The 21,717-nt window shown below is 65.9% G+C and overlaps 4 protein-coding genes across 8 annotated transcripts; 3 read left to right on the top strand and 1 right to left on the bottom strand.

The window, feature by feature from the left end:
* Positions 1-814: 814 nt before the first annotated feature.
* Positions 815-9,104, top strand: AMPD2 (adenosine monophosphate deaminase 2). 4 transcript variants are annotated; one of them, XM_075115268.1, is made up of 18 exons: positions 815-970; positions 2,852-2,982; positions 3,203-3,333; positions 3,639-3,707; positions 4,327-4,438; positions 4,537-4,723; positions 4,816-4,957; positions 5,100-5,189; positions 5,458-5,587; positions 5,676-5,870; positions 6,057-6,188; positions 6,306-6,469; positions 6,579-6,705; positions 6,838-7,001; positions 7,093-7,213; positions 7,294-7,467; positions 7,695-7,805; positions 7,918-9,104. In XM_075115268.1, exons 1-18 carry the CDS (start codon positions 901-903, stop codon positions 8,131-8,133), a joined length of 2,466 nt encoding a protein of 821 aa, XP_074971369.1. In that variant the 5' UTR covers positions 815-900; the 3' UTR covers positions 8,134-9,104. The 4 variants fall into 4 exon arrangements, with proteins under 4 accessions (XP_074971369.1, XP_074971370.1, XP_074971372.1 ...); XM_075115271.1 differs by lacking the exon at positions 815-970 and adding an exon at positions 1,791-1,870; XM_075115269.1 differs by lacking the exon at positions 3,639-3,707.
* A 264-nt stretch (positions 9,105-9,368) lies between these two features.
* Positions 9,369-11,839, top strand: LOC142067032 (glutathione S-transferase 2). 2 transcript variants are annotated; one of them, XM_075115272.1, is made up of 8 exons: positions 9,369-9,478; positions 9,613-9,688; positions 10,126-10,190; positions 10,280-10,361; positions 10,441-10,541; positions 10,775-10,870; positions 10,943-11,053; positions 11,663-11,839. In XM_075115272.1, the coding sequence occupies exons 1-8, from the start codon at positions 9,443-9,445 to the stop codon at positions 11,756-11,758; spliced, it is 663 nt and encodes a 220-aa protein (XP_074971373.1). In that variant the 5' UTR covers positions 9,369-9,442; the 3' UTR covers positions 11,759-11,839. The 2 variants fall into 2 exon arrangements, with proteins under 2 accessions (XP_074971373.1, XP_074971374.1); XM_075115273.1 differs by lacking the exon at positions 10,775-10,870.
* A 1,123-nt stretch (positions 11,840-12,962) lies between these two features.
* On the top strand, positions 12,963-15,581 carry LOC142067033 (glutathione S-transferase Mu 1-like). Its single transcript, XM_075115274.1, has 8 exons — positions 12,963-13,042; positions 13,412-13,487; positions 13,595-13,659; positions 13,750-13,831; positions 14,664-14,764; positions 14,934-15,029; positions 15,120-15,230; positions 15,354-15,581. Exons 1-8 carry the CDS (start codon positions 13,010-13,012, stop codon positions 15,447-15,449), a joined length of 660 nt encoding a protein of 219 aa, XP_074971375.1. The 5' UTR covers positions 12,963-13,009; the 3' UTR covers positions 15,450-15,581.
* Positions 15,582-15,975: 394 nt separating this feature from the next.
* On the bottom strand, positions 15,976-21,293 carry EPS8L3 (EPS8 signaling adaptor L3). The gene is given in 20 exon segments (XM_075115960.1): positions 15,976-16,345; positions 16,435-16,567; positions 16,670-16,755; positions 16,849-16,971; positions 17,101-17,197; positions 17,291-17,337; positions 17,340-17,390; positions 17,392-17,503; positions 17,599-17,747; positions 17,879-17,953; positions 18,364-18,428; positions 18,508-18,628; positions 18,720-18,793; positions 18,896-19,053; positions 19,593-19,669; positions 19,752-19,901; positions 20,652-20,807; positions 20,923-20,987; positions 21,070-21,140; positions 21,253-21,293. Coding segments are annotated over 20 exon segments (1,869 nt in total). The 3' UTR covers positions 15,976-16,327.
* Between the last annotated feature and the right edge of the window lie 424 nt (positions 21,294-21,717).

A 21,717-nucleotide genomic window follows, 5' to 3' on the forward strand; every position in this document is an offset into this window, starting at 1 on the left:
TCTTTTTGGGGGGGATATGATATCTAAGTGTCGGGGGGCGATGGCCCATGCTGAGTGGTGCAGCACCCACCCTGGGGAGGGGGATGCCTGTGTTGGGGGTGAGGAAGCCCCTTGGGGAGGTTCAGTGCCCGGCTGGGGGGTACAGAGCTGCTGCTGGGGGGGTGTGGGACCCCAACCCTGATGGGGATGACGCCCTTCTTGGGAGGGGTGTGTGGGCGGCACCCTGTCTTGGAGGGGCAATGCCTGTCTTGGAGGGGGGAACAACGTCCATCTCGGGGCGGGGGGGCACCCGGCTGTCGGTGGTGCTGCTGCCATTTTGGGGGGATCCAACACCATCTCTCGCGGGGGTGATACCCCCTCTTGGGGGGGGGTACGATGTCTGCCGGGGCTCAGCACCCGGGGGGGGGGGCCAGCATCCATCTCGGGGCGACCCCCCCGCCCGCTCAGCGCCGCAGCAGGGCTGGTTGCTCCGACAGCCTTCCTCCTCCTCCTCCTCCTCCTCCTCCTCCTCGCCCACATCCTCCTCCCGCCCCATCCTCTTCCTCGGCCCGGCTTCCGGCCGGGCTCCGTCGCCGGGGACTTTGGTCCAGCCCCGGGTTTCCTGCATCAATCATCAACCAGGGGAGGGAGCGGCAGCCATCGCTCGGCCCTGCCGCCCTGCTGCCGTAAGAGTCCCCGCCGGGGCCCCCGGGGGCCGCCGCCACCCCCGACCCCGCCGCCGCCGCCGCCACCCCCGCCACCGCCACCGCCACCGCCAGCCCCGACCCCGCCAGCCCCGACCCCGCCACCGCCACCCCCGCCACCGCCACCCCCGCCACCGCCACCCCCGCCACCGCCACCAACCCCGCCAGCCCCGCCACCAGCATCGCCAGCCCCGCCGCCGCCGCCCCAGGAGACGCCATGTCCTCGGCCGCCCCGGCCAACTACCCCTTCAAGAAGCGGGGCAGCCTGCAGGCCCCCAGCCCCGCAGGTGAGCCCCCCCCCGCCCCAAACGCCGCTGCCACATCTGGGGCTGACACCCCCCCCACATCCCCACACCACCTCCCCCCGCCCCCCGGCAGGGTCCCGGCAGCCCACGGGGTGGTCCAGGCCACTGGGTCACGCCAAGCCCGGGGGGGGGGGGTGATGCTGCGGTGGGGGGCGGGGGGGGCTGGGGGGGGGGGGGGCTGTCTGTGTTTGGGGGTGGGAAGGTGCTTGAGGGTGCTTTGGGGGCGGCGTGCCCATCACCGTGGCGTCTGGGCTGCTCAGCAGCCCCTCCAGCCGCTGGAGGCTGAGGGGTGCGGGCGGTGTTGGGGTGTCCTGTGCGCGCCCCCCCACCTCCGGCAGCGCGGGGTGGGGGGGCCTCTGCGGCGGAGCAGTGACGCAGCGGGTGGTGTGTGCCGGCGAGGAGGAGGAGGAGGAGGAGGAGGAGGGGAGAGGAAGCACTGGGGGTGTGGGACGCGGGGTGGTGGGACCCCGCGGGTGGATCGGGGTGCTGGTGTTCGGGGGGGGGTGGGGGTGGCTTCACGTGTCATCCCGTGGGTGGTCTCGGCTGGCGCCGTGGCTGGGGGTCGCGTGGCGCTGGGTGCTCGCGGGGCTCCGGTGGCACGGGGTGATGGTGGCAATGGGTGGGCGATGTGGCACCTTGGGGTTGGCACCCGGCTGGTGCCGCTCGTGGGGGAGGGGCTCGGGGTGCTGTCACCCACGCGTGGCACAGGGTGACAGGTGTGTCGCGGTGTCACGGGGCACCCTGGTTGTCACCGTGCATCAGCCATGCCCTGGGTGACGCACTGCTGACATCCCAGGTGACACCAGTGCCACCCCCTGCCCTGGGTGACACGGGCGCCGCTGCCGGCGAGGGTGGGCACCCACGGCGGGTGGGCACCCACAGGTACCTCCGTGGTGGGGAAACTGAGGCAGGGGAGGCGGTGGCTCTGGCTCCAACGCTCTCGCACGCGCGTGTGCACGGGTCGTGCCTCAGTTTCCCCACCCCGATTTCAGCGATGAGCGGGAGGGGTGGGGGGTGGGGGCTGGTCCCCAGCCACCCTCATTCCAGTTTGGATGATGTGCACTTTGGGGGCAAATGCGGTGGGGTGCCCGTCGGAGGCGGGGGGTGGGGGGGGGGGCAGGATGCCTGGGTTTGCCCCCCAAGCTCTGCTGGGGCAGGGGGCGGCTCTTACTCGTGGCCCCAGTTTAACCAGTGGGGCCTGATTTCCAGTGCCTCTCCCCTGATCTATGACAGACACGGGTGCTGGGGGTGCAGAGGAGGGTGCTGGCACCCAAGGGGGTCCCCTGATGTTGGGGGTGTGGTGGTGGGGTGTCTGGGCAGCCCCCCCAGCCTGGCAGCCTCAGCACAGGCTGGAGCTGGGAATGCTCTGGGGCGGGGGGTGTCAGGGCAGTGGGGCTTTTTTGCTGGGGGCAGGGGGGGTGGGGGGTGTTGCCTCCCCTTCCTCCCAGTTTTGGGGTGCCCCTGCTGTGGTGGTGCCTTTTGCACTGGATTGGGAGGGGACAGAGGGGCGGGGAGGGGGGCAGATGGAGCAGCCCTGCTGAGAAAAGGGGAGGGAGGGGGGGTGTGTGATGGGGGGACCCCAGTCTCCTGCCCCCCTGAGCCCCGTGTTCACTAACACTGCTGGCTCATTACACGCCCCTGGTGAAGCCAGCAGCCCCCCTCAGGGCACCGAGGGGGGGCAGGGAGGGGGGGTCCCTCCTGCACTTGAGCTGCCTTAGTTTCCCCATTACTACTTCAGGGACCAGGATCCCAGTTCATCCCAGTTTGAGAGGGGAGGTGGGGCTGTGGGGGGACTGATTAACCCCTCCCTGCCAGGGTGGGTGTCCGGGACCCCCCCAGCTCACGCTGTACCTGTGTCTGCAGAGCTGCGGGGTGGGCCAGGCTCCCGGCCCCTGCAGTCGGCACGTTCCCTGCCCGGGACCCCCCATTGCCTGAAGCATTTCCCCGTCGACCTGCGCACCTCCATGGACGGTAAATACAAGGAGATCGCGGAGGTGGGTCCCGTGCACTGAGTTTGCCAGGTCTCAGCGGGGTATGGGGGGGATCTCACCTCCATCCTTCCCCCTCCCATCCTCTCCCACCCACCACCCCAACCCCTGCTCCCCCGCCCCCAGCCTTTCCAGCTCAGCCAGGGAGGGAACCCCCGCGGCTGTTCCCCTCCCAACCCTGCGGGCTGAGACCGCGCACAGCTCATGACAGGGGCGATCCGGGCAGGAGCTGTTCTGCCGCTCGCTGGCCGAGAGCGAAATGCGGACGGCGCCCTACGAGTTCCCGGAGGAGAGCCCCATCGAGCAGCTGGAGGAGCGACGGCAGCGCCTTGAACGCCAGATCAGCCAGGACGTCAAGTAAGCCGGAAGGGGGGGGTCGTGTCCCCCACTATGGGACGGGGTCTCCGCGTGGGGACGGGCCACCACCACCCACCCTGGGTGCCCCGGGGGGGCTGTCGGTCCTCTGTGCCAGCTCTGTGTCCTCTCTCCCGTGGGTGTTGCGCTTGGTGTCCCAGTTTTAATTTATTTTTTTCTGGTTTCTGTGTGGTTTTTGTTGTTTTTGGCATTAACGGGGTGTTTTCTCTCCCCGGCCCCTCTCTCCCCACCCCCCCTTGTCCTGGCTGTCCCCCACCCCCACCCCGCCGCCGCCTGCTTGTCCCCAGACTTGAGCCCGACATTTTGCTCAGAGCCAAACAGGACTTCTTGAAAATTGACAGTGCCGCGGACTTACAGTGAGTGTCCGGCTCGGTGCCACCGGCCAGGGACACGGGGCGGGGTATTGGGACACCCCCCACCCCGGACCCGCTCTGACCTGGCCTCCCCCCACTGCTCCCCCAAACACAGAGCCGAAAGGTCCCAACCTGGCCACTCTCGCTGGCACTGAAGGGGTTAATGCACCCGGTGGGGGGGGGGTGTGTGTGTTTAGGGGTGGGGGGGTTTGGGGTGAGCTGAGGGGGGTCCCATCCTGGCCCTGTCACCCCCGGCACGGGGGTCCGGCGCTGCCTTTCCTCCTCCCTCCTGTCTCCGCTTGGGAGTTGTCTCTGTCACGAGTTATTTCGTTCTCTGTCCTCTCCCCCCCCCCCCCCCCCCCCCCCACTTTTCGTTGTGCTCGTGTGGGCCTGGGGGATGTGTCTGGGGTGGGGGGGTGATGCCACCACCCACGGGGACATTGGGGGGGCACCCAAACCTGGTGGTGGCATCCCTGGGGACAACGTCGCCTTCCTGCCACCCTGGGGGCTCGAGGCAGTCCCCGGGGCGGGCACTGGTGCTGCCCCCGGGGGGGACGACATGGGGACGGGGGCTGGGGATAAGCCGTGTCCTCGTCTCACCAGCCGCCGTCTGCACCCACAGGCTCTTCAAGGAGCAGAGCGAGGACCTGGTGGACCATGTCCCCAAGGAGCGGGAGGCGCTGCTGGAGCGGGAGTTCCAGCGGGTCACCATCTCCGGGGAGGAGAAGTGTGGGGTGAGCCTCCCCCCCGCCACCCACCGGGGCCGGGTCGGGGTCTTCAGGGTGTCAAACCCCACCTTGGGGTTGGTCTATTTTGGTGTCCCCTCGCCCAGGTGCCCTTCACGGACCTTCTGGATGCGGCCAAGAGCGTGGTGAAGGCGTTGTTCTTACGGGAGAAGTACATGGGGTTGTCGCTGCAGAGCTTCTGCAAAACCACCGCGCGGTACCTGCAGGAGCTCTCCGAGAAACCCCTGGAGACCCGCGGCTACGAGGAGGTGCCCGAGACCCCCGTGGCTGCTGGTGAGCGCGGGGTGGTGGGCTTCTTGCGCTGGGAGGGGCTTTGAGAGAGCCACGCGATGATGCATGTCTCGTTGGGTGTCTCCTGGCCGCAGATGCCCCCGTGCACCCCCCATTTGCGGAGCAGCACCCCTACGAGACGTGGGACCCCCAGACCATGCCGGCTGATCTGGGCTTTGGGCTGAAGATGGTGGACGGCGTGGTGCACGTCTACACCAAGCAGGACCTCACCGACAAGTGAGTTGTGGGGCCAGGGTCGGGGGGCAGTCGCTCACTGGTGTGTTGAGTTTGCTGGGGGGCTGCGGTGGGTGGTGTGGGGGACAAGGGGAGTCTGCAGGACCCTGTCGCCACATGTGACCCCCCCTCTGTCCCCCGCCAGGAGCACAGAGCTGGACCTGCCGTACCCCGACCTGCAGGAGTTCATTGCCGACATGAATTTCCTCATGGCCTTGATCATCAACGGGCCCATGTAAGGACAAGGGTCCCACCATGGGGGTGTCTTGGGGGGTTCTCACCATGGGAGCATCTTGGGGGTAGGGCAGAACCCTGGGGACAGCACCAGAGGACGTGGTGGTGGCTGTGACACATGGTACTGGTGCAGCTCCCGCGTCCTTGCGTCCGTCCTTGGTCCAAGAGTCCAGAGCCGCATCCCCTCATGCTGGTGGGCACCAGCCTCTCGGGGCTGGATGTTCTCCCTGCTCTCCCCCAAACTGATGCCCCCTCCCCGCCTCGGGCAGCAAATCCTTCTGCTACCGCCGGCTGCAGTACCTGAGCTCCAAGTTCCAGATGCACGTGCTGCTCAACGAGATGAAGGAGCTGGCGGCCCAGAAGAAGGTGCCCCACCGCGACTTCTACAACATCCGCAAGGTACCCGCCGGCTCATGGTGGGGGGTCCTGGCTTGTCCGGGGAGCGCTTGGAGGCTCTCAGGGCTGAGCATCACCTCCGGCCGTGCAGGTGGACACCCACATCCACGCCTCGTCCTGCATGAACCAGAAGCATCTCCTGCGCTTCATCAAGAGGGCCATGAAGAAGCACCTGGATGAAATCGTCCATGTGGAGAAGGGCAAGGAGCAGACGCTCAAAGAGGTCTTCGAGACGATGAACCTCACCGCCTACGACCTGAGCGTGGACACGCTGGATGTCCACGCGGTACGGGAGACACCCCCAGATCCTGGAGATGAACGGGGCTCCCAGCCCACCGCTGGCCGGGGTGGGGGATCTTCTACAGGGGTTGTCCCGGGGTAGCGTGAGGGGTGCCAGGGGCTCTGGATAGGGATGTTGTGGTGGCTCTGGGGTGACAAGGGGTCTCAGCTCACGTCTGCGTCCGCCTGCCAGGACCGCAACACCTTCCACCGCTTCGACAAGTTCAACGCCAAGTACAACCCCATCGGCGAGTCCATCCTGCGGGAGATCTTCATTAAGACGGACAACCGCGTCTCGGGGAAGTACTTTGCCCACATCATCAAGGTGAGCGGCCCTGACGGGTGACCCTCCGCATCTCCCTCCCTCTGATGCCTGTGGTGGCAATGCCACCCATGTCCTCCTTCCTGGTGGCCAGGGGTGACGCTTGCCCCTCCCCGGCAGGAGGTGATGTCTGACCTGGAGGAGAGCAAGTACCAAAACGCCGAGCTGCGGCTCTCCATCTATGGCCGCTCCCGGGACGAGTGGGACAAGCTGGCCCGCTGGGCCGTAAACCACCGCGTCCACTCCAACAACGTCCGCTGGCTCGTGCAGGTGCCCCGGCTCTTGTGAGTAACGGGGGGGCAGAAACCCTCAACGGGGTTGACCAAAGACACCCCACTGATGGCTGGGGTGGGGTGGGACACCCGTCTCTGAGCGGGGTCTGTCCCTCTGCAGTGATGTCTACCGGACGAAGAAGCAGTTGGCCAACTTCCAGGAGATGCTGGAGAACATCTTCCTGCCCCTCTACGAGGCCACCATCCACCCTGCCCAACACCCGGAGCTGCACCTCTTCCTGGAGCACGTGAGCACCGCGTCCTGCTCCTGGGAGGGGGGACGGGGACACCAGTGACCGCCGCACCGCCCAGCTTGAGGGCTGGGGCAGATCTCCTGGTGGAGGGGTGACCATCCCAGCCCGGGGCTGTCTCTCCTGCAGGTGGATGGCTTCGACAGCGTGGATGATGAATCCAAACCAGAGCATCACATCTTCAACCTGGACAGCCCCTTGCCAGGCAACTGGGTGGAGGAGGACAACCCACCCTACTCCTACTACCTGTACTACATGTACGCCAACATGACGGTACTCAACCACCTCCGACGGTAAGGACACCCCAGGGCCCCCGGCACCTCCACCTGTACTGGGGGAGGTCTCGGGGGGGGTCAGATGATGATGGTCGCCCCCATGTCGCAGGAAGCGAGGCTTCCACACCTTCGTCCTGCGCCCGCACTGTGGCGAGGCCGGCCCCATCCATCACCTCGTCTCGGGCTTCATGGTCTCGGAAAACATCTCCCATGGCTTGCTGCTCCGCAAGGTGAGCGGGGGTGGGGGTGCCCATGGGGGCTGGGCGTGCGGCTGGGACCCCCCTTCACCCCGCTGTCCCCCCCCCCCCAGGCCCCCGTCCTGCAGTACCTCTACTACCTGGCGCAGATCGGCATCGCCATGTCCCCGCTGAGCAACAACAGCCTCTTCCTCAGCTACCACCGCAACCCCCTGCCCGAGTACCTCTCGCGGGGGCTCATGGTCTCCCTCTCCACCGACGACCCCCTCCAGTTCCACTTCACCAAGGTGAGCAGTTTGGGATCACGGGGGTCACGGGCCACTGACCCCCCAAAAATGACTGCGCGCCAGCCAAGCCACAGCGATGGGACAGGGTTGGTGGTGGCCAGGAGCAAGGCAAAGCCACTGGGCTCCAGAGGATGACGATGGTCCAGGGAGGGTGGGAGAAGCTGGGGGCCCCTGTCCCCTCTGGGGGGTGACCCACAGGTGGGTGCTGAGGCTGTCCCCCTCCCCAGGAGCCATTGATGGAGGAGTACAGCATCGCCACCCAGGTCTGGAAGCTCAGCTCCTGTGACATGTGCGAGCTGGCCCGCAACAGCGTCCTGATGAGCGGCTTCTCCCACAAGGTAACGTGTCCCCGGTCCCACCGGGACCCCCGAGCACCTGGCAGCAGGTCCCGCCGGCAGCACCCAAGGGTGGAAGGCAGCTCTGGGAGCTTCTCCTTGCTCTTCTCCCCAGGTGAAGAGCTACTGGCTGGGTCCCCACTACCTGAAGGAGGGTCCGGAGGGCAACGACATCCGTCGCACCAACGTCCCCGACATCCGCGTGAGCTACCGCTTCGAGACGCTGTGCCAGGAGCTGACCCTCATCACGCAGGCGGTGCAGACTGAGGAGCTGGAGACCATCCAGGAGGAGGACGCTCTCACCATCACCTCCACCCTGGGCACCCACTGACTCCCCCCCCAGGCTCTTGTCCCCGGCTCCCACTGGGACCCCTCTGTCACCCTGCATCCCGCCAGGGCTTCGCTGCCGTCCCCCTCCTGCTACCTCCCGCCCTCGGAAGAGGATGCTCCCCACTGTGGTCCCAACGCCCCGCCGGTGCCACGGCAGGGGGTTAGGGTTTGCTGGGTTCTCTCCGTTTCTTTTTTTTTTTTTTTTCTTTTGTCTTTTTGTTGTTGTTGTTGTTTTTTTTTTAAAACTGGTCTCTCCTAGCTGGGTTGGGACGTGCCGGGCTCGGTGGCATGGGGACGAGGCTACAGGAGGTGACAACGGGTGCAGGCACTGCCAGGGGCGTCCTGGCTTCGCCTCCTGGGCTCGGGGCACAGCGACAGGTTGGGGAACATCAGTGCTGGGTGTGGGGACATTGTGGGGGGTCCCAGCCCAGCAGCAGGGTCCGGGTCCTGGTGCTTTTTAATTGCCTGCCCTTCTCTCCGTCCGCTTTCTTGCCCTGCGGGGATGTGGGACAAGCCAAGCAGCCCCCCCCACGGGGACACACCGGGGCTCTCTGCACCCCGCAGGCTCCTCTTACACCCTCCCGCAGGGGTGCCGCATCAGTGGGGACAGGGGGTGCTGGCTGAAAGGGGATGGGGCCGGGTGGAGGGTGCTCCATCCTCCTCGTCACTGCAGGGAGGAAGGCAAAGGGACTGGGGTGATGTGTGTCCCTGTCCCCCACGCTCCCAGGAGCTGTTTGTGGCCCGGATCGGGCCAGGTGGGGCTTCTCCCTTCCCGGTGGGCCATTACACCATCCCTGTGTCCCCCCCACCCTGGTCCTGTCTCCCCCGTGGTCTGGAGCTGGTGGCTGACGCTCCCAGGAAAATGCGATGGCGACTACAGGGAAAAAAAAGAAGAAAAAGTTAAAAAAAAAAACCACAAAAACAAAAAAACAGCAAACAACCCAGCATGAAAAATAAAGTATTTAAGTAAAATACTTCAATTGAAGTGTGGTGGGGGGGGGTAGGAATTGTGGCCCCAGGGGGAAACTGAGGCAGCAGGAGCGCCCACAGACCGCCGCCGTAGCTGGTGTTCCCCCCCTCCCCCCATGGCTTGGCTTTGGGGATGGGGGGGGTCCCCAGAGCGGTGGGGGTGCCAGGGGCCGGATCGTGAGCGGTGGGTGGCAGCCGCAGCGCTGGCCTTGCGGCTGGCGGGCCACCCTGGCACCCTGCCTGGGTCTGGTCACGCGAGCGGGGAGGGGAAGGGGGAGGGTGCTGGGGGGGGCTCAGCCCCTCCGTCCCCGTCTGCGCTCCCGCAGAAGCTGGGTGCCACCATGGTGGTCACGCTGGGATACTGGGACATCCGTGGGGTGAGTGGGGGGGTGGCAATGCCTCGCTGGGGGGGATGGTGGGGGGGTCCTGCAGTGTGTGGGGGGTTCTGGCTGGGTGGGGAGCACGGGGGCATGTTGGTGGGTGCCTAAAGGTGGGTGCTGTATCCCCCCAGCTGGCCCACGCCATCCGGCTGCTCCTGGAGTACACGGAGACCCCCTATGAGGAGAGGCAGTACCGCCCCGGCCCAGGTGAGGGGGGGCAAGAGGGGTGCTTCCTTCCCCCCCGTGTGTGTCACCCCCCCCCCCCCCCCAGATCCTTGTCACCCCGGTTCGTGCCGCATCAGAAACCAGCCGAAGGGGGAGAAACTCCTCGCTTTGCAGGGCAAAAGCGCAGCCTGTCCTCTTGCCCCCCCCCCCATCCTCCTCCTGCCAGGTCTGGAGGGGGGAACCTCTGCTCCCCCACTCCCCCCCCGCCCTGGACCTTGGCCTCCGCTCAATGTCCTTCATCTGCCCAGGGAGGGTGCCGGGGGGGGGGGGCACAGGTGGCTGCTCCTTGGCCAGAGTGGGGATCCCCCCACCCTGCTGTGCACCCCCCCACCCCCTGTGAATTTGCTGTGGGTGCAATGAGCAGGGTCGGGGGCTCCAGGGGAGCCCCCTCCCCATCTCTCTGCCCCTCTGCCCCCCAGCCCCTGACTTCGACCCAAGCGACTGGACCAACGAGAAGGAGAAACTGGGCCTTGACTTCCCCAATGTAGGTGATGGATGGGGAATGGAGAGGGGGCGTGGGGAGTGGGTTGGGGGCGTCCCGGGGCTGACCCCCCCACTGGAATCCCCCCCCAGCTCCCCTACCTCATCGACGGCCCCACCAAGCTGACGCAGAGCAACGCCATCCTGCGCTACATCGCCCGCAAGCACAACATGGGTGAGCGATGGGAGCGGGGGTCACAGCACCAAGGGGGGGGGCCCCGGGGCGGGGGGGCTGACGTCTCCCCATCGCGCAGGCGGTGAGACGGAGGAGGAGATGCTCCGTGTGGACATGCTGGAGAACCAGATCATGGATTTGCGTATGAGCTTTGTCCGGCTGTGCTACAACCCTGACTTCGTGAGTAACCCCAAGGGGCGGGGGACACAGGGGGACAGACCCCCCCCCACACGCACCGGGGGTCTTGTCCCCAACCCCGCTGGGGCCACAGGGACAAGGATCCAACAGCATGGAGTGTGCCTTGGGGTGCACCCCTTGCCTAGCTGCAGTCAGGGGGTGATGCCCCTGGGTGCTCAGGAGGTTTCGGGGGGGGAAGACCCCACCCCAGCTCTGCCCCCCCTCCCTTGGTGTAGGAGAAGCTGAAGCCAGCCTACCTGGAGCAGCTGCCGGGGAAGCTGCGGGAGCTGTCACGGTTCCTGGGCTCCCGGCCGTGGTTTGCAGGGGATAAGGTAGGTTGGGGGTGCTGGGGGTTTTGGGGGGCGTCCCGGTGAGGGCTGACCCCCCTGTCACACCCCCCACAGCTCACCTTTGTGGACTTTGTGGCATACGATGTGCTGGACCAGCACCGCATGTTCGTCCCCAAGTGCCCGGAGCTGCAGGGCAACCTGGGCCGGTTCCTGCAGCGCTTTGAGGTGAGCGGGCCCGCGTGGGGACACCCTGGTGTCACCAGCCCTGTCCCCAGCACCCTGGTGTCCCTGTTCCCCTCCCTGACACCCCATCCTCATCCTCTAATGCCCAGTGTCCCCGTCCCCAACGCCCGGGTCCCCCATCCCTATCACCCTGGTGTCCCCATCTCCATCGCCATTCCCGACACCCCAGCGTCCCCCATTGCTGTCCCCAGCACCCCAGTGTCCCTGCTCCATCCTGGATACCCCGGTGACCTCATCCCTGTCCCCAATATCCTGGTGCCCCCATCCCCATCCCAACACCCTGGTGTTTCTACCTCCATCCCCAACATCCCTATGACCCTGTCCCCATCCCCGACACCCTGGCACCTCCGTCCCCATCCCTAACACTCTGGTGCCCCCATTCCCATCCCCAACACCCCTGTTTTCCCTTCCCCACCCCTGACACGCTGGTGTCCCCATCCCCATCCCTGACACCCCAGTGTCCCCATCCCTGTCCCCATCCCTGACACCCCAGTGTCCCTGTTCCCATCCCTGACACCCCGGTGTCCCCGTCCCTGTCCCCATCCCTGTCACCCGAGTGTCCCCGTGCCTGTCCCCATCCCCATCCCGCAGGCGCTGGAGAAGATCTCTGCCTACATGCGGTCGGGGCGCTTCATGAAGACCCCCATTTTCTGGCGCACAGCAAAGTGGTGCAACACCAAGGAGTGAGGGGGGGTCCCCCATGCCCCGCCCCCAGCCTCACCCCCCAGCACAATAAATCGGGGGGGTCTTCCCCCTTGTCCGGCTGCAGTGTGGGGTGCATCAAGCTGCTGTGGGACCATGGGCTGCCAGGAAGAGTGGGGGCCATGGGGACCCCCCATTTTGGGGGAGCAACTCCTGCGGGGGTAATGGGAGAGGGCTATTGGACCCTCCTGCACCCCTGGATGGGGGGAAGCCATTTCCCCATGCCCCCCTCAGGATAAGGGGGACCCCAGTGGAGATGGTGGGGTCCAAGGGGGACCCCATGCCTCCCCGGGTTAAAGATACCCACATGCAGCTTAGGGGGGTGAAAGGGGAGACCCCTATGCAGCTTGAGGGGGTGTCACAGAGGGACCCATGCCCCCAGGACAAGGGGGTCCCTATGTAGAGTGGTGGACCTATGGTCCCCAAAACCAGGGGGACCCCTGTTCAGTCTGGGGGGCTGCAAGGGAGAACTCACACCCCCCCCCCGTCCCCCCCAAGATAAAGGGAACCACATAAAGCTTGGGGGGGTGCAAAGGAGGCCCCATGACCCCCACAATAAGGGGAACCCCCACGCACACTGGGGGGTCAATTTGGGGCCGATGCCTCTCCCAGGACTAGGGGACCCCAACACAGACTGGGGGAGCTGAAGGGAGAACCTATCACCCCATCCCCTCCAGGATAAAGGGACCCCCATGCAGCCTGGGTGATGATGGGGGGATAATCATGCACCCCCTGGGTAAGGGGGACCCCCCATGCAGAGCCTCCAGAATAAAGGGAACTCCCACACACACTGTGGGGCCCCAGGGGGGGCCATATGCACCTTGGATGGGGTGCAAGGGGGGGTGTCCCGTCTCCTCCAGAATAAGAGGGCTCCCATACAGACTGGGGGGGGCATGCGTGCTCCCCAAAGAAGGGGGGGGGATCCCCGTGGTGGGGGGAATGCAAAGGGGGGGAAACCCCTGAGCCCCCCAGGATAAGGGGGATCCCCATGGAGCTTTGGGGGGTCGCAGAGCCCCCAGGATAAGGAGCACCCCAATGCAAAGAGTGGAGCCCCATAACCCCACCCTGGACGTGGAGGGGTGCTGTTTGGAAAAGGGTTCTCCTCTCCAGCCGCATCCAGGCCCGTATCCCTTTAAATCCCCATTTAAGCCCCGCCCCCGGGAAGGGGCGGGGCGAGGCCTCCGGGGCGGGGGGGCGGGCGGGGGGGGAGGGGCACAGCGATCGGCACGCGCGGCCATGGCGGTCCTGGGCTACTGGGACATCCGCGGCGTGAGTGGGCTGGGGGGGGCCTCGACCCCGCCCGGGGGGGCCCTTCTCCTGGGGGTGCAGCGAGGGACGCCCCTTACCCCCCCCCAGATCTGCATGGGGGTCCCCCTGCAATTGGGGGGGTGCTGCGGGGGTCCCCTCAGTCTCGTGGGGGGGCTGCGGGGGTCTCCCTGCACGTGGGGGTGGGGTGGGGGCGCCCCCATTGCTCTTGGGGGCTCCCGGTGTGTTGGGGGGACCCCTATGACTGCGGGGGGGGGGGGGATGGGTGTACTAGGGGGGTGCGCGGCTCGCCCTCCTCCGTGCCTCAGTTTCCCTATGGCAGGGTTGGGGGGGGATTTTGGGGGGGTCTCACTGATCCCTGCCCCCCCCCAGCTCGCCCACGCCATCCGCCTGCTCCTGGAGTACACCGAGACCCCCTACGAGGACAAGCTCTACAGCTGCGGGGAAGGTGAGGGGGGGCCCGGGGGGGGTCCCACACCACCCTCAAGCTCTGTGGCTATTGGAGGGGGGGACACACACAGCCTCACCCAACACCCCCCCCCCCCCTCTTTCCAGCTCCGGACTACGACAAGAGCCAATGGATCAACGAGAAGGAGAAGCTGGGGCTGGATTTCCCCAATGTAGGTGGTCTCGAGCCGGGGCGTGGTTATGGGGTGGGTGCCCCGGTGGCCCCGCCCCCCGGTGACCCCACGCCTTGATGTCCCCCCCAGCTCCCTTACTTCATTGACGGCCCCACCAAGCTGACGCAGAGCAACGCCATCATGCGCTACATCGCCCGCAAGCACAAGATGTGTGAGTGCTGGCTGGGGCTCGGGGATGGGCTGGGGCTGGAGTTATCTGGGGTTGGGGCTATTTGGAGTTGGGGTTGGTTGGGGTTGAAGTTGGGTTGGGCTTGGAGTTATTTAAGCTTAGTCTTGGAGTTAGGTTGGGTTTGGGCTTGGGGCTGGAGTTGGACTAGGGTTGGGCTTGGAATTATTTGGGTTTGGGGTTATTTGGGCTTGGAGTTATTTGGGGTGGGAGTTGGGTTGGGGTTGGGCTTGGAGTTGGACTAGAGTTGGGCTTGGAGTTATTTGGCATACGAGTTGGGTTGGGGTTGGGCTTGGAGTTGGACTAGAGTTGGGCTTGGAGTTATTTGGGGTGGGAGTTGGGTTGGGGTTGGGCTTGGAGTTGGACTAGAGTTGGGCTTGGAGTTATTTGGCATACGAGTTGGGTTGGGGTTGGGCTTGGAGTTGGACTAGAGTTGGGCTTGGAGTTATTTGGGGTGGGAGTTGGGTTGGGGTTGGGCTTGGAGTTGGACTAGAGTTGGGCTTGGAGTTATTTGGCATACGAGTTGGGTTGGGGTTGGGCTTGGAGTTGGACTAGAGTTGGGCTTGGAGTTATTTGGGGTGGGAGTTGGGTTGGGGTTGGGCTTGGAGTTGGACTAGAGTTGGGCTTGGAGTTATTTGGGGTGGGAGTTGGGTTGGGGTTGGGCTTGGAGTTGGACTAGAGTTGGGCTTGGAGTTATTTGGCATACGAGTTGGGTTGGGGTTGGGGTTGGGCTTGGAGTTATTTGGGGTTGGAGTTGGGTTGGGGTTAGGCTGGGCTGGGGGGCTGCCGCGGTCCCTGACGTCTCCCTGTCCTGCAGGTGGTGAGACGGAGGAGGAGATCCTCCGCGTGGACATGCTGGAGAACCAGATCATGGATTTCCGCATGAGCCTGGTGATGGTCTGCTACAACCCCGACTTCGTGAGTGTCGCTGTGCTGCGGGCTTGGGTGACCTTACCCATGCCAGGGGCCTCCCTGGCCATGCCTTGGGTTGCATCAGCATCGGGGACCCCACGTGGGGAAGGTGCTGTCCCCTGGGGTGGGGGAAGCAGGGTGCCCAGCCTCACCCCTCCACCCCTTCCTCCTGCAGGAGAAGCTCAAGCCGGGCTACCTGGAGCAGCTCCCGGGGAAGCTGAAGCTCTTCTCCAACTTCTTGGGGGACAGAAAATGGTTTGCTGGGGAGAAGGTACAACCGGGACCCTGGAGGGGGGCTGTGGGGACTGGGGAGGGGGTTGTCCCCACGCTGGCCCTCACTGCGTCTCCTCCCTGTCCCCAGCTCACCTTCGTGGACTTCCTCATGTTCGACGTGCTGGAGCAGAACCGCATCTTCGAGCCCAAGTGCCTGGAGCCCTTCAAGAACCTCAAGGACTTCATGGACCGCTTTGGGGTGAGCTGGGTCACCCTGGGCATCGCCCTCCTACCCTGGGGAAGGACCCCAGCCCCCGAGGGTGCCCAGGGGTGGGGGTGGGCCCTGGTGGGACAGGTCCCTAATGCTGCCCTTGCCCTGCAGGCCCTGGAGAAGGTGGCTGCCTACATGAAGTCCAGCCGCTTCCTGAAGATGCCCATCAACAACAAGATGGCCAAGTGGGGAAACAAGAAGGAGTAGGGGCCCAGCGTGGGGCGAGGGAAGCTGCGGGGTGGGGTCCTGACCTGACCCCGCCAGCACCCTCCGTCGTGGGGTGGATGGGTGCCGCTGGCGTGAAGCGCCCCAACACAATAAAGTGCTTTAGATGTGGCACCCTGAGCCCCCCCGAGTGCTGCGGCGGGGCAGGGGGTGGCTGGGGGGGTGCGCTGGGCTTGCACCCCCAAGCGTGGGGGGGCATCCCTGCCCCAACAGGCATTGCCGCTGCCCCCGGACCCCCACTCTGTGCTGTCCCCGGGGTCCTCCTCACTCCCCAGGGAAAGGTGTCCTGGGCCCCCTCCCTTCTCATTAGCGCATTCCTGCCTGCTAACGAGGCAGCGCTGACGAAGGGGGGGGAGCTTGGTGCCCTACCACCCCCCACCCCCCCCGCAGTGCGGAGCTGGGAGGGCTGGGGACAGCCCTGTCCCCTGGGGCCCTCCCTGCCCCACCTGGGGTTACCCACGGGTGACACGGGGACTGGGGTGCCCCTCCCACCCTGGCAGACCCCCGTGCTGTCACTCTTTTTATTTTCCGCAGCAGTCGCTTTACATTTTGTGGGGTACACACACATTTCACGGTGCCTGGACCCCCCGGGGGGGCTACCTGCCCCCCACTTTGCTGCGGGGGGTCTGGCAGCGCATCTGCCCCAGTGGGGTCCCCAAGAGTGCGTCGCTGGTGGCGTTGGGGGGGGCCTGTCCCATAAACCCCAAGCAGTGGCTCTCTGTCTTGGGGGGCCAAGTGGGGTGGGGGGTATGGGGTTCCCCTGCGAGCCCCCCCTGGTCCTGCGGTACCCGGGGTGCTCCATCCTGGGAGGTGCATGGTGGGGACAGCGGGGGACGCAGTGCCAGCGTTGCCTTGGTGGCTCAGTCCCTGGGGCCTATCTGCAGAGAAGGGGAAGGGAGAGGGTTATGGGGGAGCTGGTGGGGGAACCCCAGGGTGGGGAGGGGGCGCGGGGCTGGGGATCCCTCACCCCCAGGGATGTCTTGACGGAGGAGAGCTTGAAGAGGATTCGCCGCCACTCCTCGGGACAGACGGCCCGCAGCTCCTCCGGGCTCATATGCAGCAGCTGGTGCCCCGTCAGTACCCCCAGGCACCGCACCGTGCTGCGGACAGACAGACAGACAGACAGTAAGGGGTGAGCAGGGCTTGGACTCCCTCCCGAAATGGAGCCACACAGGTTGGGGGGGGCTCAAGGGTGCGCCTACATCCGCGAGAAGCCCTTGTCCTTCAGCCAGGCTGTCACCTCCGCCGGTGAGGAGTTGGGGTGCAGTGTGGGGGGGCTGTCCTGGAGCTGGGGAGAAGGGGAGGGGACAGCGGGGTGGCCCCCTGCCACCCCCTCATGGCGGTGGGGGTGCAGGGAGGGGAGAGGAGAGGAGACACCGACCTGGTTGGCCCTGTGCCCCCCCTCGTGCCCCTGCTCCAGGGGCTCCAGGATGTTGCTGGGGATGTAGCCCCTCTGCCCCCAGCTGTCCTGCACCAGCCACCACTTATTCCTCTGGTCCAGCACCTACGGTGGGTGGTGACAAGGGGGGAAGCCCCCTGCTGTCACCCCCTTCCAAGGCCCCCAGGAGGCAGGGTGGGGGTCCCTACTCCGTCCTCCCCAGGAGCACCCATGAGAGGGACCCCACATTTGTACCTGCAGCGTGTCCCCCATCATGACGCTCAGCTCCCGTGGGTTCCTTGCGTGAAACTCGTACAGGGCTCGCACCAGCCCCTGGGCAGGGAAGGGGGCCCTGGAGATGGGGGGGGGGGGGGGCATGAGCACCCAAGTGGGGGCCGAATTCTGCCCCAGCCCTCAGCACCCATGGGGCAGCGGGAGCACTTACGCTTGGCCGGGGCTGTTCCTCCGGCTGGTGGCCGGCGACTGTGTGGGTAGCAGAGACACGGGTGGGTGTTGAGACCGAGTTGGGGAAACTGAGGCAGGCGGCAGGGCATCCTGCCCCCAGCCGTGCCGTCCCTGCCCCGCCGGCGGCGGCAGCCACCCGTCCGAGAAGACAGGGACGTAGCTGGGCACCAGCTCGCTGTCAGGGTACTCTGCCCTGCAACAGGCAGGGACAAAGGCAAGGTGGGTGGTGGGACTCCCCCATGCCCCAGGCTGGACCCCTCCGTTCATTCTGGGGGGGCTGGAGCCCACCTGGACTTGTTCCAGGCGGTGCCGAGGGCCTTCCAGGTGTTGTAGTCGTCCTGGTGCAGGGTCTTCTCCAGCAGCTCCACCGCCTCCGGCACCAGCAGTGGTGCCTCCACCGCCGGGGCCAGGCTGGTGTTGGGGCAGTGGTCCAGGACCTGCTCCAGGCAGGTGGTGATGGAGCAGCACCCCCATACCTGCCCCCCATGTTGGGGGTGTGTGTGAGGGCCACTCCCCGCCCTGCTCATCCCCGGGTAAGGGGTTGGGACCTGCTTTTGGGGGCACTCACGAAGGAGAGGGCCACGAAGATGAGATGCAGCAGCACGGAGGGGTCTGGTTCCTGCACATGCCGGTGGGTCCTTCCCTGTGTGGAGGGGGGGAAAGGGTGTCCCCACACAGTCCCCCCATTCCCACACAGCCCCCCATGTCTCCACACCCCCCTGTCCCCACACAGTCCCCCCATCCCCACACCCCCATGTCCCCATGCAACTCCCCATCCCCACACAGCCCCCCCATCCCCACACATTCTTCTTCCCCATGCAGCCCCCCATCCCCACACAGCCCCCCCCGTCCCCACACACTCTTCTTCCCCATGCAGCCCCCCATCCCCACGCAGCTCCCCTGTCCCCACACACCTCCCCTGTCCCCATGCCCCCCTCCCCGACCCCACACCCCCCGTTCCCACGCAGCCCCCCGGCCCAGCAGCGGAGCAGGCAGGGACATGCCAGGGAGGCCCACGAACCACGAGGTCGCATCCAGCCCAGCGGGACCTACCACGAGGTTGAGGGCGTATTTCACCTTCTGGAAAAAGTCCATGTATTCATCCTTGGAAGGCAGATCTGGAGGAGCAGAGAGGGGGGGCTGGCACCGGGATGACCGCCCCCCCGAGACCTCTGGGGCACAGCCCTCCCTCACCACCTTTGTTCTTCATCTTCTTCTTCTTCTTCTTCTTCAGGTTGTTGGTGCTGACCAAACCCAGGGCTGTCTTCAGCCGGGCCACAAAGAGGTCCAAGTCGTTCAGCACATGGTTGAGGATCTCCTGTGGGAACAGGATGGGACCCGGTGGGTGCTGGTGGGAAGGGCTGGGGTGTCCCCATCTGAGGTGGGGGTGGATGTGGGACGGGACTTACAACATCTCGGTCTGCGTTGGATGTGACCTGGCCCGGGGGGTTGGTCCATGGGGTCCGCTGGGTGTCCGGCAAGCCTGGTGACAGCAGAGGGTCCCAGCTCCGCTCCCCATCACCCCACTCCCACCCCCTGCTCCTGGGGAAACTGAGGCACGCTGCAAACCCCACCCGAGACTCACTGTAGTCCAGGGAGGGCAGCTCATGCTGGGGGGGTGTGTGGAAGTCGGGCTCGGGGACGTCTGCCCGCTGCTCCGGACCCGCGTAGGAACCCAGCATGTACTGGGGGCGTGGGCTCCGCTGCCTGTCCGGGCTGCTTCTGGGTGAGGGGGGTCTGAGCCTGGAGATGGGGTACAGGGTGGTGTGGGGGGGCCTGCGTCCATGGGTATGCGGTAGGAGGGGGGTTTGAGCCCAAGGATGGGGTGTGGGGGTCTGCGCCCGTGGGTATGGGGTGGGGGGGGGGTAGGAGGGGAGGGTTGAGCCTGCAGATGGGGTGTGTGGGGGACAAGACTGTGCCCAAGGGAACGAGGGGAGACTGAGCCCAGGGATGGGGTACAGGGGTGTGGGGGGGGGTCTGTGCCCATGGGGATGGGGTAGGAGGGGGGATAAGCCAGGAGCTGAGGTACTGGGGCAAAAGGGGGGAGTCCACCCCCCAGGAGGGTGAGGGGAGATCTCCGCCAAGAGGCAGGAGGGGAGCAGGCAGAAGGGGGTCTGTGCCCACAGGGCCCTCCCTCTTTGGGGGACGTGGGGACAGCGTGGGCTTATCCCCCACCCACAGGGAGACCCCCCACAGACCCACCACAACTTGAGGGGGGCAGACTTGGGGGACCAGGCCTGGCTGTCTCCAGGGAGGGGGCAAAGGACCATGTAGCCCCTTACCTGTACCCATAGTGACTCTTCTGCTCCTCCTTCGACTGCTTCACCAGCTTCTCCAGGCTGCTCCTCAGCGTCTCTGCCTGGCACAGACCCACCACCACCATCAACCCCCCTGATCCCGGCGTGCTGCCCCCCTCCCTCTTGCCCACCCTCGGGGCTCACCCCCGGTTGCTCGCACTGGAAGAGCAGGACGCTGGTCCCCGGGGGGCTCCGCTCCTGCACGCTGATGGCCAACACCGAGTTGTAGCTGCAGGTGTCCAGCGCGGCCGAGCACCCCTGCACGCTGCCCAGCGGGTAAGCCTCCAGCTCCTCCTGCCCGGGGGGAAAACGGGGTGCTCAGCCCCCCTCAGGATGGCTACTAGGGGTAAAGGGCTAAGGGGATGTAAGGGTTATAGGGGTGCTAGGGCATGGGGGGCTTGTAGGGTTGTGGGTGTGTAAGGGTTAAAGGGGGGTGGTGGGGTTATGGGGTGACATAGCCAGGGGATGCCAGGCTTTTGGGGGTGCTGAGTCTAGGGGGGGTGGCTGGGGGTAAGGTTGTGGGTGCCAGCTTGTTGGGGTGCAAGGGTTGGGGGTGTAGCAGGGTTCATAGGGGCTGCCAGTGTTATAGGGGTGCAAGGGTTGCAGCTGGTGACAGGGCTAAGGTGGTGCCAAGCTTACAGGGGTGCAAAGGTGTGTGTGGGTACCAGGGTTATGGGGGTGCCATACCTGGTGCAATACCAGATTTGTGGGGATTTAGGGTCCAGGGTGGGTGTCGTGGACAAGGTGGGTGCTAGGGCTCGGGGTGCAGGGTGTCTGCCAGGGCTGGGGGTGTTGAAAGGCTGATGTGCATGCTCAAGAGAAGGGGAGTACCAGGATTAATGGGGTGCCATGGCTGGAGCGGGCGTTGGGGCCAAGAGGAGAGTGTAAGGGCCATTGCGGGGGAGATGCCAGGGTTACGGGGGTGCCAGAGCTGCAGGGGGTGCCACAGCTGGGGGGACATCAGATTTGTAGGGGTGCTGGGTCTGGAGCGGGTACTGTGGCTGGGGAGTACCAGGCTTTGGGGGCTGCCATGGTGGGGGGTACCTTGCTCTCCACATCCCTCAGCACCAATTCCTGGTCCTTGACTTGCAGGATGAGATCCTGCCCCCAGACCCGTCCTTGGGCCTCCAGCAACTTGAGGCGCGCCAGGCAGTCGTCGGTGCTGCGGATGTCCTTCTCCAGGCGCACTGTGAGCAGGTGCTGGAGGGGACGCGGCACCGGGGGTCACCGGGTGCCCTGTTGCCACCCCACGCTCTGCAAACTGCGGGCACCGTGGCAAGGTTAGGGTCCTTGGGGCACTTTGGGGGTCTCCTACCTCAACGTGGTGCTGGAAATTGCTCTGGGGCTTGAGGAGGTTCTGGCTGTAGTCCTTGCGCTGGTCTGCAGGGGCACGCGGGGTCAGGGGACAGGGACAGGTTGGGGATGGGAGCAGGGGGTGTTTTGGGGTGCAGCCCTCACTCACTGTAGATGCTTTTCCCGCTGGGGCGGGCGAAGCTGTTGGAACTTCGGAGCGGGGAGCTGTCGTATTCGCTCCTGGATGGACAGACGGGTGGACCTTTGTGCCCTGCAGCATGGTCCCCTCACCCCACCCGGCCCTCCTTGGGGTCCCCAGGGTGGGGACACCCCCACCCTGCTGGGTACTTACTGGTACGGGGGGTTGCTCCAGTGGCCAAAGGGGTCTCCCATCTTGCCAGGGCAGCGAGGGCGGCTCGATCCTGCTATGGGGTGTTGGACTGGGCACGGTCCCTGAGACACCCCCCCCCGTGTGTCCCCAACCACCTGGGGGCCCTCCGATGCCACCCACCCCCCCGGGACAGTGGCATCGCCCTGATCCCCAGCAGGACCCCCCTGCCCAGCCATCCTGCCCCATCCCAGCCCCGCGGGATTCACCCAGCAGCCACAGCCAACCCCCACTGTGTCAGTAGATGGGGTCCCCGTCCTGGGGGTCACCGGGGGTGCCCCTGCTCACCCCAAGCCTGGTGCCGCTCCCTCGGCTGCCCGGGCTGGAAATGCGCAGCAGACGGTGGCGCGGGTGGGGGTAAGGGCTTGACGTCGGCACCGCACCCGCCTGCTCTTTGCCCCATGGCGTCCGCTTCAAGGCGAGGCGGGG

Source organism: Phalacrocorax aristotelis, chromosome 21 (genome assembly GCF_949628215.1).
Source record: "Phalacrocorax aristotelis chromosome 21, bGulAri2.1, whole genome shotgun sequence".
NCBI classification, from domain to species: Eukaryota; Metazoa; Chordata; class Aves; order Suliformes; family Phalacrocoracidae; genus Phalacrocorax; species Phalacrocorax aristotelis.

Excerpts from the sequence above, each read along its gene's own strand:
- LOC142067032 (XM_075115272.1), top strand. The coding sequence starts at position 9,443 with ATGGTGGTCACGCTGGGATACTGGGACATCCGTGGG. Across the intron at positions 9,479-9,612 it reads GATACTGGGACATCCGTGGG|CTGGCCCACGCCATCCGGCT; the intron begins GTGAGTGGGGGG and ends GTATCCCCCCAG. Across the intron at positions 10,871-10,942 it reads CGTGGTTTGCAGGGGATAAG|CTCACCTTTGTGGACTTTGT; the intron begins GTAGGTTGGGGG and ends CACCCCCCACAG.
- LOC142067033 (XM_075115274.1), top strand. The coding sequence starts at position 13,010 with ATGGCGGTCCTGGGCTACTGGGACATCCGCGGC. Across the intron at positions 13,660-13,749 it reads TGGGGCTGGATTTCCCCAAT|CTCCCTTACTTCATTGACGG; the intron begins GTAGGTGGTCTC and ends TGTCCCCCCCAG. Across the intron at positions 15,030-15,119 it reads AATGGTTTGCTGGGGAGAAG|CTCACCTTCGTGGACTTCCT; the intron begins GTACAACCGGGA and ends CCCTGTCCCCAG.
- AMPD2 (XM_075115268.1), top strand. The coding sequence starts at position 901 with ATGTCCTCGGCCGCCCCGGCCAACTACCCCTTCAAGAAGCGGGGCAGC. Across the intron at positions 4,439-4,536 it reads CCGGGGAGGAGAAGTGTGGG|GTGCCCTTCACGGACCTTCT; the intron begins GTGAGCCTCCCC and ends CCCCTCGCCCAG. Across the intron at positions 6,189-6,305 it reads ACTTTGCCCACATCATCAAG|GAGGTGATGTCTGACCTGGA; the intron begins GTGAGCGGCCCT and ends CCTCCCCGGCAG.